The 23,649-nt window shown below is 36.5% G+C and overlaps 1 protein-coding gene across 1 annotated transcript in view; it reads right to left on the bottom strand.

Annotated features, from left to right (window-relative positions):
• PPP3CA (protein phosphatase 3 catalytic subunit alpha) overlaps window positions 1-23,649 on the bottom strand; it is a 173,524-nt gene that overhangs the window by 35,015 nt on the left and 114,860 nt on the right. The window contains exons 10-12 of the mRNA XM_039223803.1: window positions 20,051-20,128; window positions 17,508-17,602; window positions 1,806-1,931 (exon numbers count right to left, since the gene is read on the bottom strand). Coding sequence (XP_039079734.1) covers window positions 1,806-1,931; window positions 17,508-17,602; window positions 20,051-20,128 — 299 coding nt within the window. The remainder of the gene's footprint in view (window positions 1-1,805; window positions 1,932-17,507; window positions 17,603-20,050; window positions 20,129-23,649) is intronic.

Below are 23,649 nucleotides of genomic sequence, written 5' to 3'. Positions count from 1 at the left end.
TGTCAGCACAGAGTCCAACGCAGGGCTCAAACCCACGAACAGTGAGATCATGACCTGAGCTGAAGTTGGACACTTAACCGACTGAGCCACCCAGGCACCCCTAAATTTTATTTTCAAAAAGCCTTTATAAATAAAGCTTAAGTTTAAGAAGACATTTAGTTGAGTAGATTTATTGCAATAAGATTGCATAAAAGTGTTGTCACAGAAATTAGTACCGCATTACTTTTACACTAAGGTGCATGCTATATCATTTAACCATTTCTAAAATTAGGTTGGGTTTGGTCATGAAGGTGAAAAGAAACTTGCCTACTATTTCTTCAAGAGCTACTTTTTAAAACCAATGTTCTTTTAGAGTGGATATGATAAAGAGTAAAACATCAATGTAGCCAATATTAATCCACAGCTTCCATTTAATTATCAAAAGTGGATTATGTATGCAAATATACTGATAGGTTCTTTTATAACAGATGCTCAAAATCTGAATATTTACTGGAAACAACCCAGCTGAAGGGTGTTCAAAGGGCTCCCAGTAGTTGTCAGGATTCACACTGCTTCCGTTTCCAGGGAAGACAACAGAGAACAGTAACACATGCTGTGTTCTGATCAGTGTGGGAAAGTGGCGACATGGAGTAGTGCTGGGAACACTTATCAGACTATTACAATTTACTTTTGACTTATTTTGTATCCAAAAGAAAAAGGTCTTCACTGACAAATCATAACTTCATGATTTAATCATGCTAGGGCATTTAGAGAAAAAAACCCCACATGTATTATAAGAAAATAAATATTATATTAGTATATCATACATATTTATTAATATGAAAACATATTTAAAAAAATAAATATTTCAGCTGAAAAATATTTTAGCTTTTCTCTAAAACCTCCCTATGGGGGTTCTGAAATATGTGCAAACTCTTACCTTTATTCTGATGCCTATTTACCTTCTCTGGTGATGTGTCATATCATGCCTGAGTTATGACCCAGTCTACCCCGGTTAACCCTCCTGAACTAAATGTTTAAGCCCAGTGAGTGCAGGACTTCTCTTGAAACTTTTGTTGAGGTTTGGGTCAGAATATAAAACAAAACAAAGGGAGAAGGAAGGAAGGAAGGAACGGAGGAAGGAAGGAAGGAAGGAAGGAAGGAAGGAAGGAAGGAAGGGGAGAAGGAAGTAATAAAGGAAGGAAGAAAGGAATGAAGGAAGGAAAGGAAGGAAAGGAAGGCAAACCAATTTTTTTCAAAAACTGCACAAGTTAATAGTTAATAACTTTTTAAATGTAAATTCGTCTCATCTTGTAACACACTAATGGTCGCCATATTTGTAAAGAAGTATTTTTTGTTGTTGGATATATGGTCTTTCCAATTATTATAGCCATAAGTCATTATCATACAGTGATTATTATCAACATCACAAATGTGAGAAAAAAAATAACTATCTTAACCTTTTAATGTGACAGGTAGTTTATAATAAAGAAAATAGCATTTGAATGAATATAAAAGGGTACAAAAGAGAAAAAGTAGCCATTATAGCTTGAAACCAGTTATAACTATATATCTGTTATTTTTCAAAGAGTTGTAGTATTCCAGTGAGATCACATAAATTCTAATATTTCTCATAGCTTTTGTTTCCCTCTATTTCACTCATTGTATTTTATTAACAGGATACACTGTGACATAGTTTCAAAGCATTTCTCTCATGTTGCTTGTGAATTTTATTGGTCAGGCCAAAGTATTTCTCTGTTTTATGGTAAAATAGTCCACATCTCCTCCCCTTCCTTCCCATATCACTGCAGGATTCCACAACACACCTTTTTCTCCAACAAATGGCAGGGACCAAGTGAAAACATCCATGAAATTTGGAAGCCAGTATGGGTGTGGAGAACAGTTGAATTGCCTGATGTTCATGACATTGTTCTCATACTTCAATACTGCAGCTGAAAACAACAAAAACAAGGACATTAGATTCACGTGCACATATTTCTGCTTCTTAGTTGATCAAGAAAATTCAACTGTGTGATGTTAGGTCCAAAATATCAAGGAAAGTAGCTTAATCAGTCATGAATGTTTACACTACTCAGGAATTAAACTATAGTCAATATAATACGTAATTGCACGATATATGAATGCTTAATATGAAATGGCATTACAATTTGGCAAACATTTATATAAAATAGCTAATCAAATGTCTATCAGGAATTGGTCAAGCTCCTCCTACAGCCAAGAATATTCTAGTCTTATTTAACAGTTGATGACCCTAATAAAGTGGTATTGCTAGATTAGTTTGACAATTTAATAATCTCCTCAAATACCTGAACAGAATTTACTTCTATGTTTTCAAAGAAAGCACACACTTTCCATTAGGATTCACAATAGTTGTACAGGGTAGTTGAAATTAGATTGTATTCTTGACTTAATAAAATGAAATGCTTGGATTGGATCCTACATAAAATAATATATTGGTATCTGACTTCACCCATGATTTCTGAAAAGGAGTCACCATCTATGACTTAGAAAAATGATTCCATCCTTTTTACTCTTTGTACAGTGTCTGTAAGTTAGAGACACAGTCACATAGAAAGCTACAGTTGCTGAGGTCCTAAGAGCATTGCCGGTCTCACTTCTAACCAGATTCAGAAATTCATTCCAAAGCAGTCCTGATACAAGTTTAGCAGTGTTCTGTGATACCTTTCCTCCCTCCCTTTCCTCCCTCTTTCCTTCCTTTCTTCCTTTCTTTCTTTCTTTTCCTTCCTTCCTTCCTTCCTTCCTTCCTTCTTTCTCTCTCTTTCTCCCTTCCCTTCCTTTCCTTCCCTCCCTTTTCTTTCTTTCTTTCTTTCTTTCTTTCTTTCTTTCTTTCTTTCTTTCTTTCTTTCTTTCTTTCTTTCTTTCTTTCTTTTCTTTTTTTTTCTTTTCTTTCTCTTTCCTTTTCTTCCCCTCCCTCCCTCTCTCTCTCTCTCTCTCTCTCTCTCTCTTTCTTTCTTTCTTTAAGATTTCATTTTTGGGTCTCCTGGGTGTTTCTGTTGGTTAAGCATCTGACTCTTGATTTCAGCTCAGGTCATGATCTCACAGTTCATGGAATTGAGCCCCACAGCGGGCTCTGCACTGACAGTGCAAAGCCTGCTTGGGATTCTCTCTCCCTCTCTCTCTGCCCCCCCCCCCCAACTCATACTCTTTCTATCAAAATACATAAATAAACTTAAAAAAGAAAACTTCATTTTGAAGTAATCTCTATACCCAACATGGGGCTCAAAATTATAACCCCATGATCAGGAATCTCATGCTCTACCAACTGAGCCAGCCATGCACCACTCTGTGAGTACTTTCAATTTAGGAAGAGCTACTTGTTTTCATGGCATCATCTATTCTTTGGATAGATGATATATACGCCTAACTTCTGTATCTTTAAGGACAAGTACCACACAATGGGCCTTATATTTCTTTGTGCCTCACATACTACCTTCTCAGTATAGATGCTCAGAAGCTAAGGATTCATTTTCATATTTCTCTTACAATTTTTTTAAAGAAAATTCTGCCTAATTCCTTTGGCTCTTCTTCATATGAGATGGCTTTTAGTGCCTTTTCTTCTTCCTGCTCATCTTTATTCTGGATGCATGCCACATTGGCAATTCCCCTGAAAGTGTGGTCCAGAATGAATATAATTTTTTTTAGTGGGTTTAACCAATGCAGAATATGAGAATATATATGGATACTATATATATCTATATATATTTCTCTCTATATCTATATATAATATTGCAGCCTAATAATATGTTGATGTTGTCAGCAGCTTGCAGTTAACTAAAATCATGCTTGAGAACAGTATGGTCTTTGCTTTGAAACATATTTCCGGCTCACCAGCACAGTCCCAGGGAACAGAATCAGACACTTTGGGGACAAGAAATGCAGATAGTGCAGTCATTGATATGAAGGAAATTAATCTCTTCTTCCCACAGAATGCTGAATCCTGCATATATTTCTATAACCCCATTCTTTAAATTATCTTATCATTTATATTTTTGTCCTAAGACCCTTGACTTAAGGATACATTCATATAGTAGTAAAGCCATCCAAAATGAAAAAAAAAAAATTGGCAAATTACCATACCAATATTTCTGATCTGCCAGATGGAAAAGGTGAAGTATTTCCCACCTTTGCTAAGTACTATCTGAATACTGGCTCCATTTTAAAGGTCTTTACTATTTTTGGATACAGCATATTCATAGGAGGAGTGTGTCCTCATGTCTTCAAAAGATCTTTAAGGTTCTAATCTTCCTGAAGAGTAATTTCTCCTGTAAGATCCACCTGATTTTTAGTTGGCATTAGATTGGTACATCATGCAACCAGCAACTAGCAGACTGGACTCATATTTAAACTCAGCTTTTGCTGACATCAAACCCATCATCCCCTCTCCACCAGTCCCTCTGTTTCTTATAAATTATAAATGGATGAATTCTAGTCTTAGCTGTTAGACTAACTTAACTTTGAGTATAGTATTCATAATTAAAGACATTTTAGCTTTTGCCAAAGTACATATTTGAGAAAAATGAAATATGATGAAAATTTACAAGTGAGGGTATGGCTTGCTCAATAGATAACACAGAGGTTTTATTTTGTAGCTGGTGAGATAAAGCATTTATTCATTCGACGCTGACTCAATATAATTTATCTGAGTGCCTACCGATAAAACAGAAATTTTTCCAGATTTTTGTTTGCTGAAAGCAGAAATAATAAATTTTCACAGTAGCTACATTTACTAAGCATCTGCTATATATCAGGCATTATATTTGGTCCTTTACAAAACGTAATCACAAATCTTTACAATATCCCTCAAAAGTAGTTCTTATCATTTGTGTTTCGAAAATAAGAAGAGAGGTTATTTGCCCAAGGTCACACTTAAGAAGCAGTTAAATTCAGTTCTGGCCTGAATCTAAATTCCCTGATCTTTCTAGTATTCCATGATATTCTCACTCAAACTGCATAAACCATTCAATGTCTGCCAAGTTTTGGACACAGATTCTCCTTCCACATTTATTCTTTGTAAAAAAACAACAGTGGACTGGTAAGCCAGGAGCCCAGACTGCTAGATGGTATGTCATCACAAGACCCGAGGCCACTTAAAGTCTTTTTAGGTCTCAATTACCTCACCTAACTTCATGGATTTATCTAGATAATTTATATGACCACTTCCAGATTTGAATGATAACAAACTTCTGGAACAAAGACCTCATCATTATGCTATGATTAATATTCTTAGTAATTCTAGAGACTATTTTATAGAACATTTTTCTACTTTTCTATAGATAAAAGGAGAACTTAAAAATACAAATACAATATGTATTCTTTTTTTTTCAGCAACGTAAAGTATTCATGCAAAGATACTTCCTGAATAACCTCACATTAATAAGTTACTCATATATTTTTGTTTTTTGTAATACATATATATACCACAAAAGTACATGAAAAAAACCCTTAAACCAAAACAGTCCCAAATATCTACAGTCACGAAATTCACAGTTAACATTTCATCTTCCACCTCCCACATCCACCCCTGCCACCTGCCTCTAACTGTCACTGGAATTACAAAACTCAACTAGAGCCCTAACAGTGTGCTACTGTTCTCTGAAGTACTTGAAAGACATTTGTCTCCAGTGCAATATAAATAATACAAATGGTTGTGCTTCAAGAATCACTCGAGACCAACTCCTGAGACCTTGTCTGAGAAATAGGGAAAGAACAAAGTCTACCATCAAGAAATCCCACCATTCTACCGGCAATTATATATGACCTCCTGTCATTCAACAATTGCATCAGAGGCCTGCAGAGAGACGATGACATATGTACAGGCCACGTTATTAACCAAATTCAGAACAGACTAGACAGTCTAGAGACAAGTGCTCTTCTTTTGCGGTTGTGCTTGGGAAAAATAGCCAGAAAAAAAATTGGTATAATGGAAAGAATACTAATTTCCGTGAATCTCGAGGCCTGATTGCCTGTTCTTTCTCTGATGTCAAAATTATGGCCTTAAAGTTATGCAATTACTTGGTCTAATAATTTTTATAGCACCTGTAGTAATTATACAAACATGTAAGCCAGGCTATGTACCAGATATAAAATCAGTAATCAAGGGACAGCTCCTACTTGAAAATAGGGAATGGCCACTTGACCTCTTTTATTTCTAATGACACGATTAGGTACCCCAAATAGACTGAAACCCAAGGAATAGAACCCATTCCTCTGTCTACCATATGATGCATAAAATGCTAGGTCATATCCAGATCTGTAAATTAAAGGGTTCTCTCCTACTTTAAAATTTGAGATTTCGATGACACACAGAAACTTGTATTTCATAAGAACTTAGTAACATTTCTCAACACCTTCTTTATCGTTGCCATCACCAGGGAGGATGATGATAGGACAATGAGTAAAATGAAAAAAAAAAAAAAGAAAAAAAAAAAAGAAAGAACGAAATATCCAGAGAGAGCTTCTAATTTAAGAGATGTTATCAAAATATTGCTAGCAAGGGGCATTAAAACCAAAGGCTCAACACACTTCAAGTGCATTTCAAGAACACAAAGCTCCTTTTCTGAAAGTCTTTAGGTTAGTAATGTAACACTCCCAAAATACCTCACACAGGCTTTCTCAACATTATGAGGGCTGTTTGCAATAGAGGGGAGAGGGGTCAAAAGAATGGAAATAATTCTAATAACATTTTTCATCTCCTTAGCTCTAATTGGCCATGCACTCCCATCTTAAAAAGATGGGACAGAGGGACAGAAAAGAGACAGGTGAAAAGAAAGCAAATGGCAGCACTCCAGAATCATAATCCATCCAGAAATAGAAAAAAAAAATAGTGTAATAAACCCAGGATTTTTTTTCCTTTCAGTTCTGTCACTTGTAGATGTTAGATACCCCAGCAGGAAAACTACCATCATGTTCTTTTGGCAAAGTCCTACCATTCCAGAAGGAGACATGATGGCTTGATGGATAAAATTCTTGAAATTGGACCTATACATTCATAATGTCCTTTGCCAATATTTTAAGATTATGCTGTATGCTGCACAAAAGGGTATATTTGATTCTAGGAGAGATGCTGTACATTTTTAAAAATTGTATTTTCCCATAAGGATTATCATTTTAAGGTATAATCTTCTTTTAAGATTTTGTGAAGACATATCTATATATCTCTTAGAGATATATAGAGATATATGCATATATGTGGATATATATACACACACATATATGCATAGTTTTTGTAGTTCAAATTATAGCATTTATAAGCACAATCTTGGTGATTTCTTCCATTTTGAAACCTGACTTCTAAGTCCTGCGTCCTTTTTATTTTTCCTTCAATGTCCTGTACTTGCCCAGTGTATTTTGTTTTAAAAAGATTCTTTTTATTATTACTAGTGACTTAGTTTTGGAAATTTACTAATTCATGAGGATTACTGTATTTGGTGAGCAAGGACTACACTCATAACTCACTTTTACTTTATAGTTCATAAGATTGAGCAGAAAGTAAGTGTTCAAGTCATTTATGAAGACATATTTCAAGTCTTCATTTTTAGATCATTTTAAGGTCATTTTGTCATAATGATGCTCTTCAGTCTGGGTTTCTTTAGAAATTTAATGTTTAAACTGCCTGATTCAGTACTTCACAGGCCAATTCTCAGTAACTTCCATGTAATGACTAAATTTCACCAACCTGAAATATTGTATCATTAATAAATACAAACAGTAGGTATATATAGTTTCCCTGAAGCTGTGAGCTAAGGATTTTGTGTTTATCAAGATATACACATGTGTTACTATACACAATCCCCTTGTCCACCCATCTAGCCCCTGCTTGCTTCCCCTTCCTTGCACATGCATCCTTCATGGCAAAGTCTTGTTAACTTTGCTACAAGTGTCCTATCAACAATTTGGATGATGGTATCTTACTTACATGGAGGAAAGAGACCATGCCAGATATATCTATGAAATAATACAAGCCAATTTTATGATTATATGTGCATGTGTGTGTTACATGTTTCTCTTTTTGATCTTGCATCAGTAAAGTTTGAACCAGCTCATTATTTAACTATAGAAATTCGGGTGAAGTCAATGGAAGATAATGGAAGGGATGAAGAAGGCAAAGATCTCTCTTTTTTTTTTTAGTGCTTTGTACCATACCTTGGCACATGGTTGATGTTTAATAATGTCGGTCGAAGAAGAGATCTAAGGAAAGGAAATAGAGAAAGGAAGGACAAGATGGAGAAAGACAGGAAGGACAGAAAGAAGGCAAGCAGGCAAAGAAAAAGTAAAAACTTTTTCAAAAACATAAAACATATAACTCCTCAGGACTCTAAATGTGTAGCTAACCACACATGAACAGTCTGAAGGGCACATGTTGGAATTTAGGAGAAAGATAAAATGTCACTTTAGATGCTAAACTCCATTTTAAAATTGTAAAAGAGTCTCTCAAATAGACAAGAATGGACATAACATTGGCTCTGCCCCATTATAACTGTGTAAACTTCCACAAATATTTCTCTTTACCTCCTAAACTTGTAAAATAGGAATAATTACTATTATTTTCAAAGTATGACATTCAAATAAAATAACACATGTGATTAATAATCATGATAATACAGAATCACAAAAATATTTGGCAACTAGAAATATAAAGTATCAAAATGCAGTTTCAAATTCTTCAAGGACGGGTTGGCCAGTTATTGTTAACACTTTTCCATTTTATAATTCCCACCTAAAGTATCACATCTAAATAATAACATCCAGAGTCTGGGCCAAACACTGATCCTTGGAAGTAGCCCAAGTCCAGTGAAACACAGAATTATATCTAACATTACAATTTCACACAGAGAATTAGAATTTCTTTGATTCAATATTTTTTGCTAAGTCAATAAGAACTAGATATGAATTCTTACCCAGTTTTACCTTTAACTTCTAATCTGCATTATTATAATGCTAAAATAAGATTTATGCAACCTTAGTAAATGAGAGAGAGAAAGAGGTTAAGCTGAGGCTTTGTACGCTGGAGAAGATAGCGTGGATATAGTAAACAGTGTGCCCATGCCTGGCTACCCTTCAATTAAGTCAATATGTATCAGCTCCAAGTGCATAACAAGTGTACCTTGGGGGGAGGTACCTTGAAAACTGGTGGTATCTGTATGCTACCATAAAACACCCTTTTCACCGTCAACATCAACGTTGCACTTGGTAGCATGCCCTGAGCTATAGCTTGCAAAGTTCTAGGTTGTTCCTTGTCACTGAGTTAATATTAAACCCACACACTTGACGTTTTCTGCAGAAAGTCATTATTGCTTGCAGACTTTTTGATATTGTCAGGGTAAAGTCTCTTGCAGAGCTAGAATTTCTAGATAATGAATAGCAAGTGATAAACCATTCCCTGGTGTCTTCAACATGAAGTAGATGGTCCCTGCTTTTTCTCCTACGAAATGCTTTACAAAGAATTCAATTTCGAGAGAATCTTCTAACTGTCTGTCAGAAAATGCGATACGACACCTCAGGATGCATCCCCCAGATGGTCTTGTTCAACTGGCAGCAGTAGAGGCTGCCGATGAACCTGTGTGGAGGACATAGCATTGTTCCAGATCCTGTCTTCATCCCCATTAAAGGCCTTGTATAACTTGGAGAGCTAACGCCTTCAATTCTATGGGCAGCACTTTGTGAAAAGCAAGGATTATCTCATTCATTGAGTTATTACTTAAAGAAATTCCACAATTACTTGACCGCCAAAATTTATAATTATGCAGCAGTGATGGTTACAAAATCAAGAAGTTCACTTGTTATAGCAAAGAGACAGAGTGTGCACTCAATTAAAATATATACTCAGGGTAATTCTTAGATATTCAATCTTGATAGGTTTTCTATTTTACCCACCATCCCATTAATTAAATGTTTAAATGTAAGCAAGTTGACAACTAGACTAAAACTAATCTCTTTAGAAAGTGGCCTCCAGCAATGACACTTTGACAGTGGAGCTGAATGTACAAAAAGCAAAAGTCTAAGCGCCTCAGGGACACATTTTAAAGAGTGAAATTAATTATTTATTTTAGAATAACATAAAAGATACCCCTCTCTTTTAATAATGTATATATTTGAATGTATAACGTTCATGTAATTTTAAAGGGAAAATAAATGACTCTTCATTCCAAAAGCTTTTTTTTCTTATTGAAAAACAGTCAGTCACCTACGCATAGTGGAACTATAAGTTGAATAGGGAATTCAGTGCAAACATTGCCCCGAGTGCTTTCAAATAACAAAGCTGACCTAGAAGACAGAGGTTAACTTCCAAACCCTGGAGTCAGAGTGCTGAGTTTCAATCTTAGTGCTATTCGCTGATCAGAATATGAACCGTGGGGAAAGCAGGGATCCCCTTCTGTGCCCTAGTTTTTCATCAATAAAATCAAGATTAGAATGTAATGCACAGAGTATTGAAAGACTAAATGAATTTACACATGGAAACTTAGAGCAGGTTCTGGAACAAGATAAATGTTCTATTCTATTATTATTATTATTCTTAATCATTTGCTACTTGCGTGAATAAAGAAAATAGCATTTGTGTACATGCTCTCTCAACTGCCCAACTGAAAGGAAATATTTACATTTACTAAATATATTATTACCAACCTAAGAATTTAAAGAAAATATATCAAAGTTGTAGCAAAGTGACAGTGATCATGATAGTGGTGTAAGAAAGTATAATCATAGTTAGATTAATTCCATATATTAAAGAGCAAAGGCAGTGAAAAGAGATATTCTGCCAAAACTTCTCTGCAGTTAATATTATCCATTCATCTCAGAGAGGTTATTTCTCTGAGAACTAATCAAAAGTTCCTACCCAAAAGTAGCCTTAAATGTGTACATAAATCTGTTTTCTCTACTTCATACTGACAATACAAAAAGTTAATGCCAAAAGTTTTCTTCATGTTTTCTTCTTTGCTCCTTCATAAGTTTGTAGATTTCGTACCATTTTTTGGTAGACTGTCCTAGGTTTAACAACCATAATAAAGAAATTATCTTTCCATTGTGTGTGATTCAATACTCATTGGGATAAAGAATAAAAGTGTTTATTAAATAAATGAAGGAATTACTATTTTTCATAGGAGTTAGTTTACTTATTGTTTTCCTTTAGTAACAACAAGAAAAACACTGGGGCTATAATTTTTTAGCAAATATCAAATAACAAAATGCTACCGTGAATGTGTATTTATGTTTCCTATATTGAAAACAGTGATCTGAGCAAACAGTTGCTCAAGACCAATTAAGAGGATCTTTAGATTTGATATGATAGCAGGAAAAAAGCAAGAGCTAGGAAAACTGTTGCCATTGAACAAAATCTCTGGACTAATTTTATCTAACTTACAAAGCACTAGTGATCATGTTTATGCCTGTGGTTACAAAGACTCAAACTATGTTTAAAAATGTTTATGTCAATGCTAAAGATTATTCCCATGGTTAAGATCAGCCTCAAACTCTAAAGAAATGGCTTCTTGCTTACAAAATATAGGCAATTTTGTAGGGAAGTAATCTTTTTGGCATACTGTGAAGAAAGAGGCTAAAATGCCATCTTAGGGTTACCTGCGCATGAATTTTACTCCATTCTAGAGACCACCCCCCACCCCCTGTTTCCTTTTTCCACCCTGGATAAGGACCTGAGATCTAGTTGACTCTGCACTTGGTTCCTGAACCGGGTAGAGACAACCTGTCACCAAGTTTGTGCACATGATTCCTGAATGCTGAAACAAGGTCCTGCTGTGATGGAACTGTGCTACAGTACAGGAATGAGGTTCCTAGTACCTGGTGGCCCACGGTACTGACAGTGTCACTGAGGGCTGAGTGCTGCAGCTAGACGTCAAGGGCGTAGGGCAAGCTGGCCTCAGAGAGCTTGCATTTGCTCCTGCATGTCCACATCATGACTGCCAATAAGATTCTTACCTTGGTTTTTTTATATTAGCAATTCCTTCCTCTCTTTACAATGGTATGTCAAGCTGTAAATTATCTTTTATTTATAAATGGTATCCTTCTGAAGTCCCTGACTACTTTTTGAAGGAAAATATTTGAGGATATTGACTCTGCCAAGTGTCGGCAGGGCTAAAATGCTTTTTAAAAGCAATTCTGTCAATTTGTCTCGTTTAAAAAGTCAAATCATCATAATACATTTTCTTCCCAGTCAAAAAGGGTAGACTCTTGCATTTTAGCAAATGATGCTTTTCTTGTCTTATCCTTGAGACCCAATTTTGCACCTCTCTCTCCCTTAACCTACTTTAATACTGAAATGATTTTTTTTTTCCTTGCAGTCATTTTTAATCTCAGGTCTAAATCGCTATATTAGTTTGGTTGCCATTTAGACTTTTATTCTCAAATCCAAAAGACATTTAATTTAATACATTTTATTTGATTACTTAATTTTACTGTGAGTAGCTTTTCCTAGAGCTGAGTTATATACCCCTCGAATGTATATTTGTTATGTCTCAATATCCCTATCATATATCATCCACCCATCTGCCCCTGCACCCATATGACAACTCGTCTGGACCATAGAGAACAGGTGCCACATGGCAACCTTGTATAATTTACTTTAGATTTTTCTGATGCACAGGTATACCACTAGAGAGATAAAGGACTTAACTGTTTATGTCAACATTTAAGACACATTTTTCCAGAGGTTTGTTATAGTTTTTGGTCAAACTGAGTTGTTTAAAGCAGAGCTCACATGTACCACTGTATTTCTTCATACAGACAGATGTTACTAAGATTGTTTGAAGGTCACTTTTGTCAGTTAAGCTTATTATTATTCTTTGGTCTCCATGGACTAATTTCCACTTTCAATTAATACCACTTTTTTTTTTTGGAGTATTTTCCAAGTATATTTGAATAATTTTTGATGGAATTCTTTTATTTAATATCTACCTCACTACCAAATTATAAACCCCACTTGGTGAAGACAATTTCCTTCTTGTTTATTTTATACTCCCAGCACCTAGCATGGTGCTAGGTATACAGTAAGTTCTCAATAAAGATTTGTTGCATTGGTGAGTGAATGAGGTTGAAGTCATTTTTACAGGCGGCATATTTTTGTTTTAGTTTTTTTTAAATTTATTTTGAGAGAAAGAGAGAGAGGAGAGAGAGAGAGAGAGAGTTAATGGAAGAGAGGGAAGGAGAAAGAAAGAATCCCAAGCAGGCTCTGCACAGTCAATGCACAGCCTGGTTTGGGTATCAAACTCAAGAACCATGAAATCATGACCTGAGCTAAAATCAAGAGTCTTACATTTAACAAACTGAGCCCAGGTGGCATATCATTTTAAAAGGAAGAAGGAGGAAGAGAAGGAATTGGGGAGGAGGAGGAGGAGGAGGAAGGGGGAGAGGGAGGAGAAGGAGAAGGGGACAGACAAGCAGCAGCAGCAGCAGCAGTAGCTATGTGCATGTGTCCTTACTACAGTTTTCTTCTGTTTGGTGTATTTGGGTAATTATGAAATTGCTTTACCCTCAGGGCTACAGATTGAGAAAAACAATCCAAATGTGCAAAGTGCCTTGCAAATGTTTAGCTTCAATCTGGAAAGGGTATCAGAACTGCTTACAACAGTAATTTAAAGTGAGATGGAGTTCTGTGGGTCAGCACTGGTAGCGTACCTTTGAGCACTGTCTTGCTATTTGATTCCCAGAAAGAAAATGCATCATTCAATGCAACTGTTGAAGGCCTCCCACGTACCAGGCTACTGGGCTTTACAATGTGTATCAACAAGCCCCTGCTTCAAACTAATTATAATCTGATTGGGAAGTTACAGGAATGCTAACTATAGGAAAAGCTAACTAGGGAAGAAAAATAGATGGTGAGGACAAGGGCAAATGCTTGGTATTTCAGGCATTCAGAGAAGCACTACCAACAGAAGTCCCCATAGAAATGGACTGGTGGGTCTAGGCCATTTAGATGAGCAGAGAAGAGGGAGACACGAATTTTAAATGGGAAAAAAAAAAGTTACGTGGCCAAAGACATGGTGGAAGGGACAGCCAGATGTTTTCAGAACAATGACCAGAACAGTGTGTTCAGAACACAGAGAGAAGCCGAGATGGGTTTCAAAGGTAAATCACGCCATCAAGTGAAACTAAGTAAGAGGCTGAGGAGGCCTGTACCATCTATCAGTCTCCCTGAAGCCACTGACAGGTGGTATAATGATAGAAACATAAAAAATTCAATGATGATAATATCTTAATACCGCACCACATTTTGTTTCAAAGCAATTCCATCTATTATTCACCAAAGAAATTTTTTCTCATTTTGTAGAGATGTCACTGCATATCAATAAATGTAAATGAGCTAGCGGTTTAATGGCAGGGCTGTGATTCAAATCTACATCTTTTGCCCTGGCTTGTTACAAAAGCAAGCAGGAGTTGTCAGAGCCAGAAAAACAGAGGCCGGGGGAGGGGCGAGTTGGTCCCTGGGTTACTGCAGACCAGAATGGACAAGCACCACATGAATGAGTGTGGGCTACCCCAAATGGATGGGCCATTTACAGTCCTCATCACTTCCGGAAAGCCGGAAGTACGAACTTACATACGAACTTCTAATCGGGAACTGACTGACATTTAAACGTGAAGCTGATCGCGCATCTTTTACCGGTTTGAAGATGGCAGAGTAAACCTCTTTTCCCCACCAGTTCATTTTGTTAAAGAGCATTCCTGATGCTTTAATTTGTAGGCGCTTAAAAATCAAATCGTACTGTAACTATTGGGTTATAACTCCAGAGCATTTTCTGGTCATCTGTTTCTAAGAATCAAATGGTTAATGTAGAGATTCATCACTACCTTTCCATTGATTATGTTTTTGAAGGGGCTTGCAACCCAGTTTTCTTGTACTGCTGTTTAAAATTCTCGTTACCATTTATTTTATTCAAATCCAGTAATCCTCACTTCAGCCGTGAATAACTGACTCCTACTCCACATACTGAACACGGTGTTAGCATAATAGCTTTAAAATGCTTCAGAGATTTTACACAAAAGTCTTTTGAAATTATGCTCAAACTGAAGAATGTATCTTTTTTCTTCCTATCAGTTTATCTTTTTCTCTCCCAGAAGAATTTTTTTATGAAAAGGTTTCTAAAATGAAATGCTTCTCTCCCTTTCCTAAGAGACTGTGATCTATCCTAAACACAAGAGAACACAGTGAAAGAACAACAAAACCTCAAAGATAGCAACAGATCGATGTCTATTGTTTTTTTAATGTTTGTCTATTTTTGAGAGAGAGAGAGAGAGTGTGAGCAGGGGAGGGGCAGAGAGACAGAGGGAGACACAGAATCGGACAGAGGCTCCAGACTCTGAGCTCTCAGCACAGAGCCTGATGCTGGGCTTGAACCCGGGACTGGTGCGATGGTGACCTGAGCTGAAGTCAGACGCTAAACGGACTGAGCCACCCAGCACCCCATTACATTGGTACCTGTTAAATCAGAACTCTTGACAAAGAAGCAATGTGTACCCCGTGGGAGAAATAGTCATTGGTCTCAAGCAAAACAGATACCCAACATTTTGATGAGTAGAAAAAGTCTAAGTCTGTTTCATATGAAGTGAAATCCCAATCTGCTTCTTCTTCGTCTTTTTTTTTTTTTTTTTTTTTTTTACTATTTTAACTCTTCGTCAATTCTTTAAAAAAAATTTTAAGTGTTGCCCATGCTACTTGGTAATTCATCTGTCAAAAATATCCTTTGTTTGGGTGCTGCTTTCACCAGGTGAAATAGAAAAAAAAAAAAACATTTTGATGCCACAAGAATAAAAACCTAAGTGTACACATTGTATATACTTTTAGGAAATAATAGGATCATGGCGGGACATGCAAGATGTCCTACGGAGTTCCTGCCTCCCTTGCAGATACCTCAAGGAAATTCTCTAGTATTAGAATCCACCTCCAATCCAAGGGAATGAAATCTTACTGGTTTTATACAGAAGACTTTTAGGATTGAGATTTTGTCTGGCAAAAAAAAAAAAAACAAAAAAGAAAAAGAAAAAAAAAATTGCTGCCTAAAAAAGTTTCAAAATCACCGGTCTTGACATTATTTTTTTTCCTTTTTCCAATCAAATGGGAACCATTCCTTATACCCAGGTCACATTTTGCCTTAAACAAGGCCTTCTCTGACCATTCAAGAAAATCATTCTTGTCGAATGTACTTATTTAACTCTCTTAGTTTTACTTAATGACACCGCATCTTGTATTTTTATTCAGTTACCCACAAGTCTTACTTTGTCCACTGGCTTACAGTCCTTGGCACACCAAGAGCATATTTCATTTTATTATGTATATTTCATGCCACAGAATACTAAGGACAGGTCCTGTTTTCTAGAAATTAGGCAACTAGGAAAGAGGGGGCAACTCTCCCTTGTCCGGGACCATCCATGGTTGTGACAGAAACTTCACCGTACCTTCTGATAACTTCACTCCGTGGCCCCAGAGGAGGGCCCACCACAGTCAAAATGGCAGCGTAAGAGACTGTGGTGTGGCCATCCCACCCAAAAGGCATGTCTCTCTGGGCTATGAGGGTGGGGGCCAGGGGCCGGAGAGTCACGTGCTCCACCTATAGGACAGCACAGATGTGTGTGTGTGAGGGGAGGCAAGGATCTCAGAAGACCAACCTCAGATATGCTGCATAAATATGTAGACCAATGCCAACTATAGTTATTGGCTCTTTCACATTTTATCCTCCATTCTGTCACACCTGTACCACTTCCTATCATTTCTGAATAAAGAAATTACCTTAATAAAGAAAGATAATGTGTCCTTGCTCCTCCTCTCTTTCCCATAGTCAGTAAATAATGCCCTCTTGTTTCCTGGCCTCTTGTAGGCACACAAGGTATGGAGTTTCACAAAGGAAGTAGAGGATGCTAAACCAGAAGATAAGGGTTTGACTCCATTTCATCAAGACCTAATTGAGTGACCTGGGGCAAGGCAATTTAGCCAGAGCTCACTCTGTATATGAAAAGGGGGTGGGGCTAATATTTACTTTTAAGCTTAATTCATTTTTTTAAATATAAATGAATAAGCACTTGCCTAGCACAGTATCTGACTCATGGTAGGTATTCAATAAATGCAATTTGAGTTTGAATTTCAAGCTATAGTTCCTTTTGCTTATTTTTCTTGATCCTTTAGGTGCACAATCACACTATTCTCATTTAAATCCATATCCTTTTTAAGCGGCATGATTTTGGATTGCTTTCAATTATGTCTTTTAAATCTCCGTACCTACCAGACCAGTTTACTATAGACCCTGCTGTACATTAGAATCTCTCGGAGAATTGTTAAAAAATAACAGTACGTGAGCTCCACATCCAATCAACCGAACCTGTAACTCTGAAGATAATCACAAAATTCGCATCCAACGTTAAATGAAAAAGCAAGGGGAAAAAGAATGGCTAACAATGCTTCATTAAAACCAAGCCCAAGTAAAAAGCTTAAGAATTACTGCACAAAGTATGTAAGAGTGCGAGAGGGATCTCAATCCACTTACCTTTGTTATTGTATACATCTAAATAATTTGGTGCTGAAAAAATTGTAATTAGAGAAGGGAAGCCTGTTGTTTGGCTTTTCCTGTACATGCGATACCTAAAAACAACAAACACAAGTTAAAACAAGGCTATTATGAAAAAAATGATATCAAATTATAGACTTAGCAATAGAAAATTAAAGTTATGTTTTATCACTCCAAGAGAACTCAATTACATAACACAAAACAACATTTTCTCTATAACGTCTGTTTTACACAGACATCAATTCATCTTAAGGTTGACAATGAAACATGTACCATTTCCGAGGAGGCCTTTCCTGAATTTAACAGACTGAGGGGAAGGGTGGAATTCAATGCAAAGTCATAATTCACTCCCGTGTGTTCAACAGAGATGACAAAGGTTACTTATTGCATGAAGATATCCCGCACCTCCCATGTTTTTGAGAAGTTTACCAACATTTTTGACATGAGACTAAATAAGCAGAGTAATATATGAATCTTTACCACTAATAACCAAGCTGATTATTCTATTTATTTACAATATCAGCAATATTCTGTTACAGTCTTGACTAAGTGATTTGCTTTTCAAAGAATGGTTAAATCTATGGGTTTTACATAATGAAAGTTGTTTCTATTTTAGAATATCTTTATTAACCAGTCTCTTCTGGGGTCTGCAGGTCAAAGATTATTGTCTCAGCAGGGTAATATTTAATGAATCAATAATGAAACAGAACATCTGTAAGATCTTTGGGAATAAACTGACAATCCAGTTGCTTTTGTTCTACTTAGATAAAAATAGGATTCCAGTTCTCAAATAATTAAAAAAACATACAGGAAACTCTGGCTCTTTTCCATTAAGGTAGTATACGTCATGACTTCTATGTAATAGATTTTAGTAATATCAGCTTAGAAAAATTAATAAAGCACAAAACAAAATGTTATCATTCCTTGGGTATTTTGTGTCAGTTATTTCTGGCTGAATAACCATGCCTAGTTTTAATTGGGTACTAAAGGGACCTCAAATAGTATCTTCAGATAAATGAATAACCTCCTGAAAATTTATAATTTTAAAAATATTTTGATACTACTTTCCCCAGAAGAAAATATCTTCTTAAAAATCTTTTGAAATGTTCTGGAAGTATTTATTCTGCATATCCAACTAAACTTCACTGGGAGGGAAGAAAAGTCAGAATGTGAAAGATAATAACACTCTCTCAACCTTGACATTATAAATGACTGGCTATGCCTACTTGACAACAAATAAAAACAAAGAAATTAGACGTAATCTCAGTTTTCCCCAATAAATCAATCAAATGCTCATTATGAACAAATATACTAATTGATTTTAACTGATGCATTTTAAAAAATATTTTCACATAAGCAGATGATTTTCGGTCTGTAGTGGGAATAACATAAAGCTGCCTAAAATTCTCAGTTGGGATAGTTGGTCAAAAGAGTATGGTGACACCGCTGCCTCGAAAAGTAAAAAAACAAAAAACAAAAAACAAAAAACCCCAAACACACACACACACAAAAACAAAAAAGAACTTATTTGAAGACCTGATTGGTTAGGTATATCAATAGGTTATGTCAAAGTTCAGCTATGACATAATAGTACAGGATCCAATACTAAATTGTTGGATCAGTTCATACCTGTTGATTATTGCTTGAAAAGAGCTAATTTTGAAAGGAACCTGGGATCTGCCTTGATTTGGGATCATCGGGCATGGGTTTACTTCAGAATGCAGGCATCTCTGTTCCTAATTTCAGCACACAGATTACAATACTAAGTGATCCTCTCTTCCAAAAAATTCAGAATATGAAGTAATGAGGTTAAGCATTTAAAGGCAATCAATACCTTCAGTGGGGCCTACTGAGAAGGGCCCTGGACTTCGAATGCTTTTCATTATGCCATTTTCTCGCGAACACAGATTTCATGCTCTATCAAACTGAATATCTGAGGTTTCTTAGTTTTCTAAGCCCTTATCATTGGTCTACCAAATACACTAATGATTATACTAAATTTGGACCCTAAGTTTTAAAATTTACTCTTACAAAATCATGTTATACACTTCTTAGTTAGAATATAGGATTTTCTCCCTCATTTAAATGCCTCCGCTTTTGTCCTATAAAACTTCACAGGGGTCAGGAATGATATTCTTTAAACAAGAGTATACCGTGCAATATCTGTTAAATATTTATATGTAATTCTCATTCACATTGCCAACCAAAACTGAAAAGTTGCTGGTAATTTATTCACTGGACTGTGGGAAGCGCAGGAACGGAAAGGGCTTAAGAAAGCCAGCTGAAAATTTTACATGTTCAAGCTAAAAATGGAGGCGCTTTAAAGAAGACTTTATAACACATTTACAACCCATTTACAACTCATTCCCCAGGATCCTGCCCTATCTGTGTCATCAGAAGACAATTTGAAGATCTAGTTGCTTCAGGGAGAGGGCCTAGCAAAAGGGACCCTCCATAGCCTGAACAAAGTGAGGAAGCCCAGAGGCAATGCATGGTTTCCATAAACCCACAAAACTACTCACCCTGCATCTTGGGCTTCATGGGCTCGGAGTATAGATAACAAGTTATTGTGCTGTAAGAATTCACATACAGCTGGGTAACTGCCAGAGACAAAAAGAAAAGAGAAAGAAGCATCTGTTATGAAATCATCCAGTGTAGCACATTTATCTGTAACATCCCAACCTGTGCGATTTGATCAAGCAAAATGAAACATACATCATTCATGAAACAGGCCTCTTGGCTCTCAGGACAGGTTTTTTGTTTGTTTTTTGTCATCCTTCCCCCCCACCCCCACCCCGCCCCCATTGGCAGAAAAACACCTGCAGCTCTACTTTCTACTTAATGAGAGAGGACTGGAGATGTGTGAACTGGACAAAGAATACAGACCATTATATAAGGGCATTAGAAAAATGTCCACTCATAGAGAAAATCAGTATCATCAAGTCTACATTGAAACACAGGTGAACAGAAGCATCAAGATAACATGAGAATAGAATTTAAAACATAAACCTCAATTTTCTCAAAGTTAGCACTATTTGTATCTGGATGCACATGTGTGCTTGAGGACTCTACAGAAAGACTGAGTTAAGGAGTAGGAGAGAATGAGTCTTCTGGAAACTGAGTTATCAACTCACTGATGAGTACTTTAATCGATATATCCTTCAAAATCTAAACACAATTATGAATTTCACAGGTTTTAAACTGTGTACTTGAAATATGATCAACAGAACTGTATCTTAAGACTTCTAGCTTATCTTGACTTAATAAAAACATTAAATATATAATCAAGATGATTTTGTCTTTTAAGGAAGGAAGTCTCTAAACCAAAGATGCGAACATTATTAAAAATGAAATTCAAATGATAAACTAAACTTGTAAAACTCTTTGCAAGCACTTTGTCTCTAAGAATTTTTAATGAGATAGATGTATGTCATAAAAATGAATAAATTTTAGATATTTCAAATAAAAGGACAGGAAATCAATGCTCATTTTAATATAAACAAACTGCCGATGCCCACTAGAACTTAAACTACATACACTATAAGAAACTACTCAGCAATTGGGGCGCCTGGGTGGCTCAGTCGGTTAAGCATCCAACTTCGACTCAGGTCATGATCTCATGGTTCGTGGGTTCAAGCCCCACATCAGGGTCTGTGCTGACAGCTCAGAGCCTGGAGCCTGTTTCAGATTCTGTGTCACCCTCTCTCTATGACCCTCCCCTGCTCATGCTGTCTCTCTCTCTCTCTCTCAAAAACAAACATTAAAAAAATATTTTTTAAAAAGAAACTACTCAGCAATTATAAAAATAGTACTTTGAAGAAATACTAAATAGTACATGTCACTCAAATCATTTATTATAAAGAGAAGATGAAAACAGTTTCTATATGAAGGCTTTTATAAGAATTCCCTGCTCAAAAGGGAAAAAAGATACCATTAATATGGCATACCACTGAAGAGATGCTGATTATGAAAAGGATTCAGTTCTTTGCAAAACTGCGATCTGAAATAAAAAAATAGTCATGAGGTGCCTGGGTAGTTCACTAGGTTAAGCATACAACTTTGGCTCAGGTCATGACTTCATAGTCTGTGAGTTTGAATCCCGTGTTAGGCTCTGGCCTAACAGATCAGAACCCGGAGCTGCTTTGGATTCTGTCTCTTTCTCTCTCTCTCCCCCCTCCCCTGCTCGTGCTCTGTGTCTCTTTCTCTCAAAAATAAATAAACATTAAAAAAAAAAGTCTTGGTGCTTTGCACACATTTATGTGCACTTTTGAGCACATGTATGTGTGTTCTAGAATACTTCAGCAATTTGTTAAGAAGAGTAAAAGAAGAGAGCTTCATGAGGCCTTCTCTTCCTAGTTGTCCCAGATCAGGTCAGTAAATGAATGTGAATGCAGCCATGGGTTACACGGTAACCTACAAACTGGAGAAGATGGCCCAGAGTGTCCCCAGGGAAATGTATCTGTATGGTATCTAAGTCAAGAGTTGACTAACACATGTCTTCAAAGACTTTTGTTCTACCTTAGGAGACAGTGAGTATACAACCTTTCCAGACGAGTGTGTCAAGAAAAGAAACCCTAACTGCTGAGACACGGGTGGGTCTTTCAACGATAGCACATATATTTGTAAATTTTTAGCCATAAAGTGCCAGCCACGGGATGACAGAGTAGGGTGGCACTCCATAAATGTTCCTTCCCTATCTCCTGAAGTCATTTTGGTTTCTTGTGCCCTTGAAATATTTCTTTAGAAAGATAATTTATTGCCTGTTGTACCACTGTTAAGACAGAGGGTGTTTGTCTAGGTCTGTCATGTTTTGTCCTTGGGCAAATGGCTTGGCAGCACTTTTTAAATTTATGCTTTCCCTCTGTTAGAACCCACACTAGTCTTATGAAAGCATCATTTTAATATATTTTCTTCATGCTAAGTTTGATACCCTTCTGTGTTTAAGGTTTCCCCCATGGAAATATATGTCTGATTTCTAACGGTAATCTGAAGAAAACAAAATTAACCTTGCAGCAATCTGCTAGGTTAATAGCATTAAGTGAGGAACACGTGTATTATTACTTGGAAGGCACTCATTTTGAAGAAAATCACTAGAAGTTTAAAGGCATACATAATCAATTACTCAAACATTCTACGAATTAGAAACATTTTTCGAAATAAACTTAGAAAATACTTGGCTATCATCAAGAGTCCCATTATTGGTCAACTGTCTGTCTGGGAGACATTAAGTCTTTAATAATATTAGGTGGCGAAAAAACCACAAGACTTCACAACATTTTTATGCTTTTTAATGGAGATGATAAACCGAAAAGCATTCAAGCTAAACAGAACTAAAGAGGATATGTTATGAATGATAGAGTCAAAGATTCACTGGTGATTTGTTCATTTATTAGATGGAACAACCCCTAATCCCTGTATTAGGCACCGGGAGAGGTGCTCTGGTAAGTGTAAGATGTGGTTTCTGTCTTGAGGGTATTTATTATCTAGGTAGGAGAGTAAAGCATGTATTGACATTATGAAACAAGAAAGCAAGCATTTGGGTCTGGGGAGAATTTTTCCAAAAATATCTATCTCATGTTAGATCTTTTGGTTTTCTTTGTTTTGTTTTCTTTGCATTAATGAGGTAACGCTTCTGTGTTTTGTGCCCAACAAGGAGAGAGAGCCCTTTTTCTCCCAGGCTGGTCAGCTCAAGCAAGGGCCGATGCCTCGTTTTTAGCAGAGGGCCAGTTTGATCTCAGTCTCACTCACAGACCTCCATGGGGCACCCCTGTCAGGCAACGCTTGTATGCTTTTGTCAAGCCCAGTGTCCTGGACACATCTCGAAATAAGACTTAATGCAAAGATCTGGGAAGGGCAGTGATACTTTCAGCTTTGCGATCTCCATTTACCAGCATGCATGCATGCACTGCTGTGTTAGGGGAAGTTGTACTCTCTAGAAATGCTTTTTTTTTCCCTTTTCACTTGGAACATGATTATTCCTTAAGCACTAGAGAATACATTTCTCTGAGTAGAAAAGGGGGTGGAAATTTCCATGGAATAGTGGGAATCCTTAGATCCGGGTTTTTATTCCAATTTCTTGTGTGGACTCTGGAAAATTGCTGAACCTCTTTGAGCCTGAATT

The sequence above is a fragment of the Hyaena hyaena genome, unplaced genomic scaffold (genome assembly GCF_003009895.1).
Source record: "Hyaena hyaena isolate Hyena2069 unplaced genomic scaffold, ASM300989v1 scaffold_1449, whole genome shotgun sequence".
Classification (NCBI taxonomy): Eukaryota; Metazoa; Chordata; class Mammalia; order Carnivora; family Hyaenidae; genus Hyaena; species Hyaena hyaena.
This window is presented reverse-complemented; position numbering and strand designations above follow the sequence as displayed.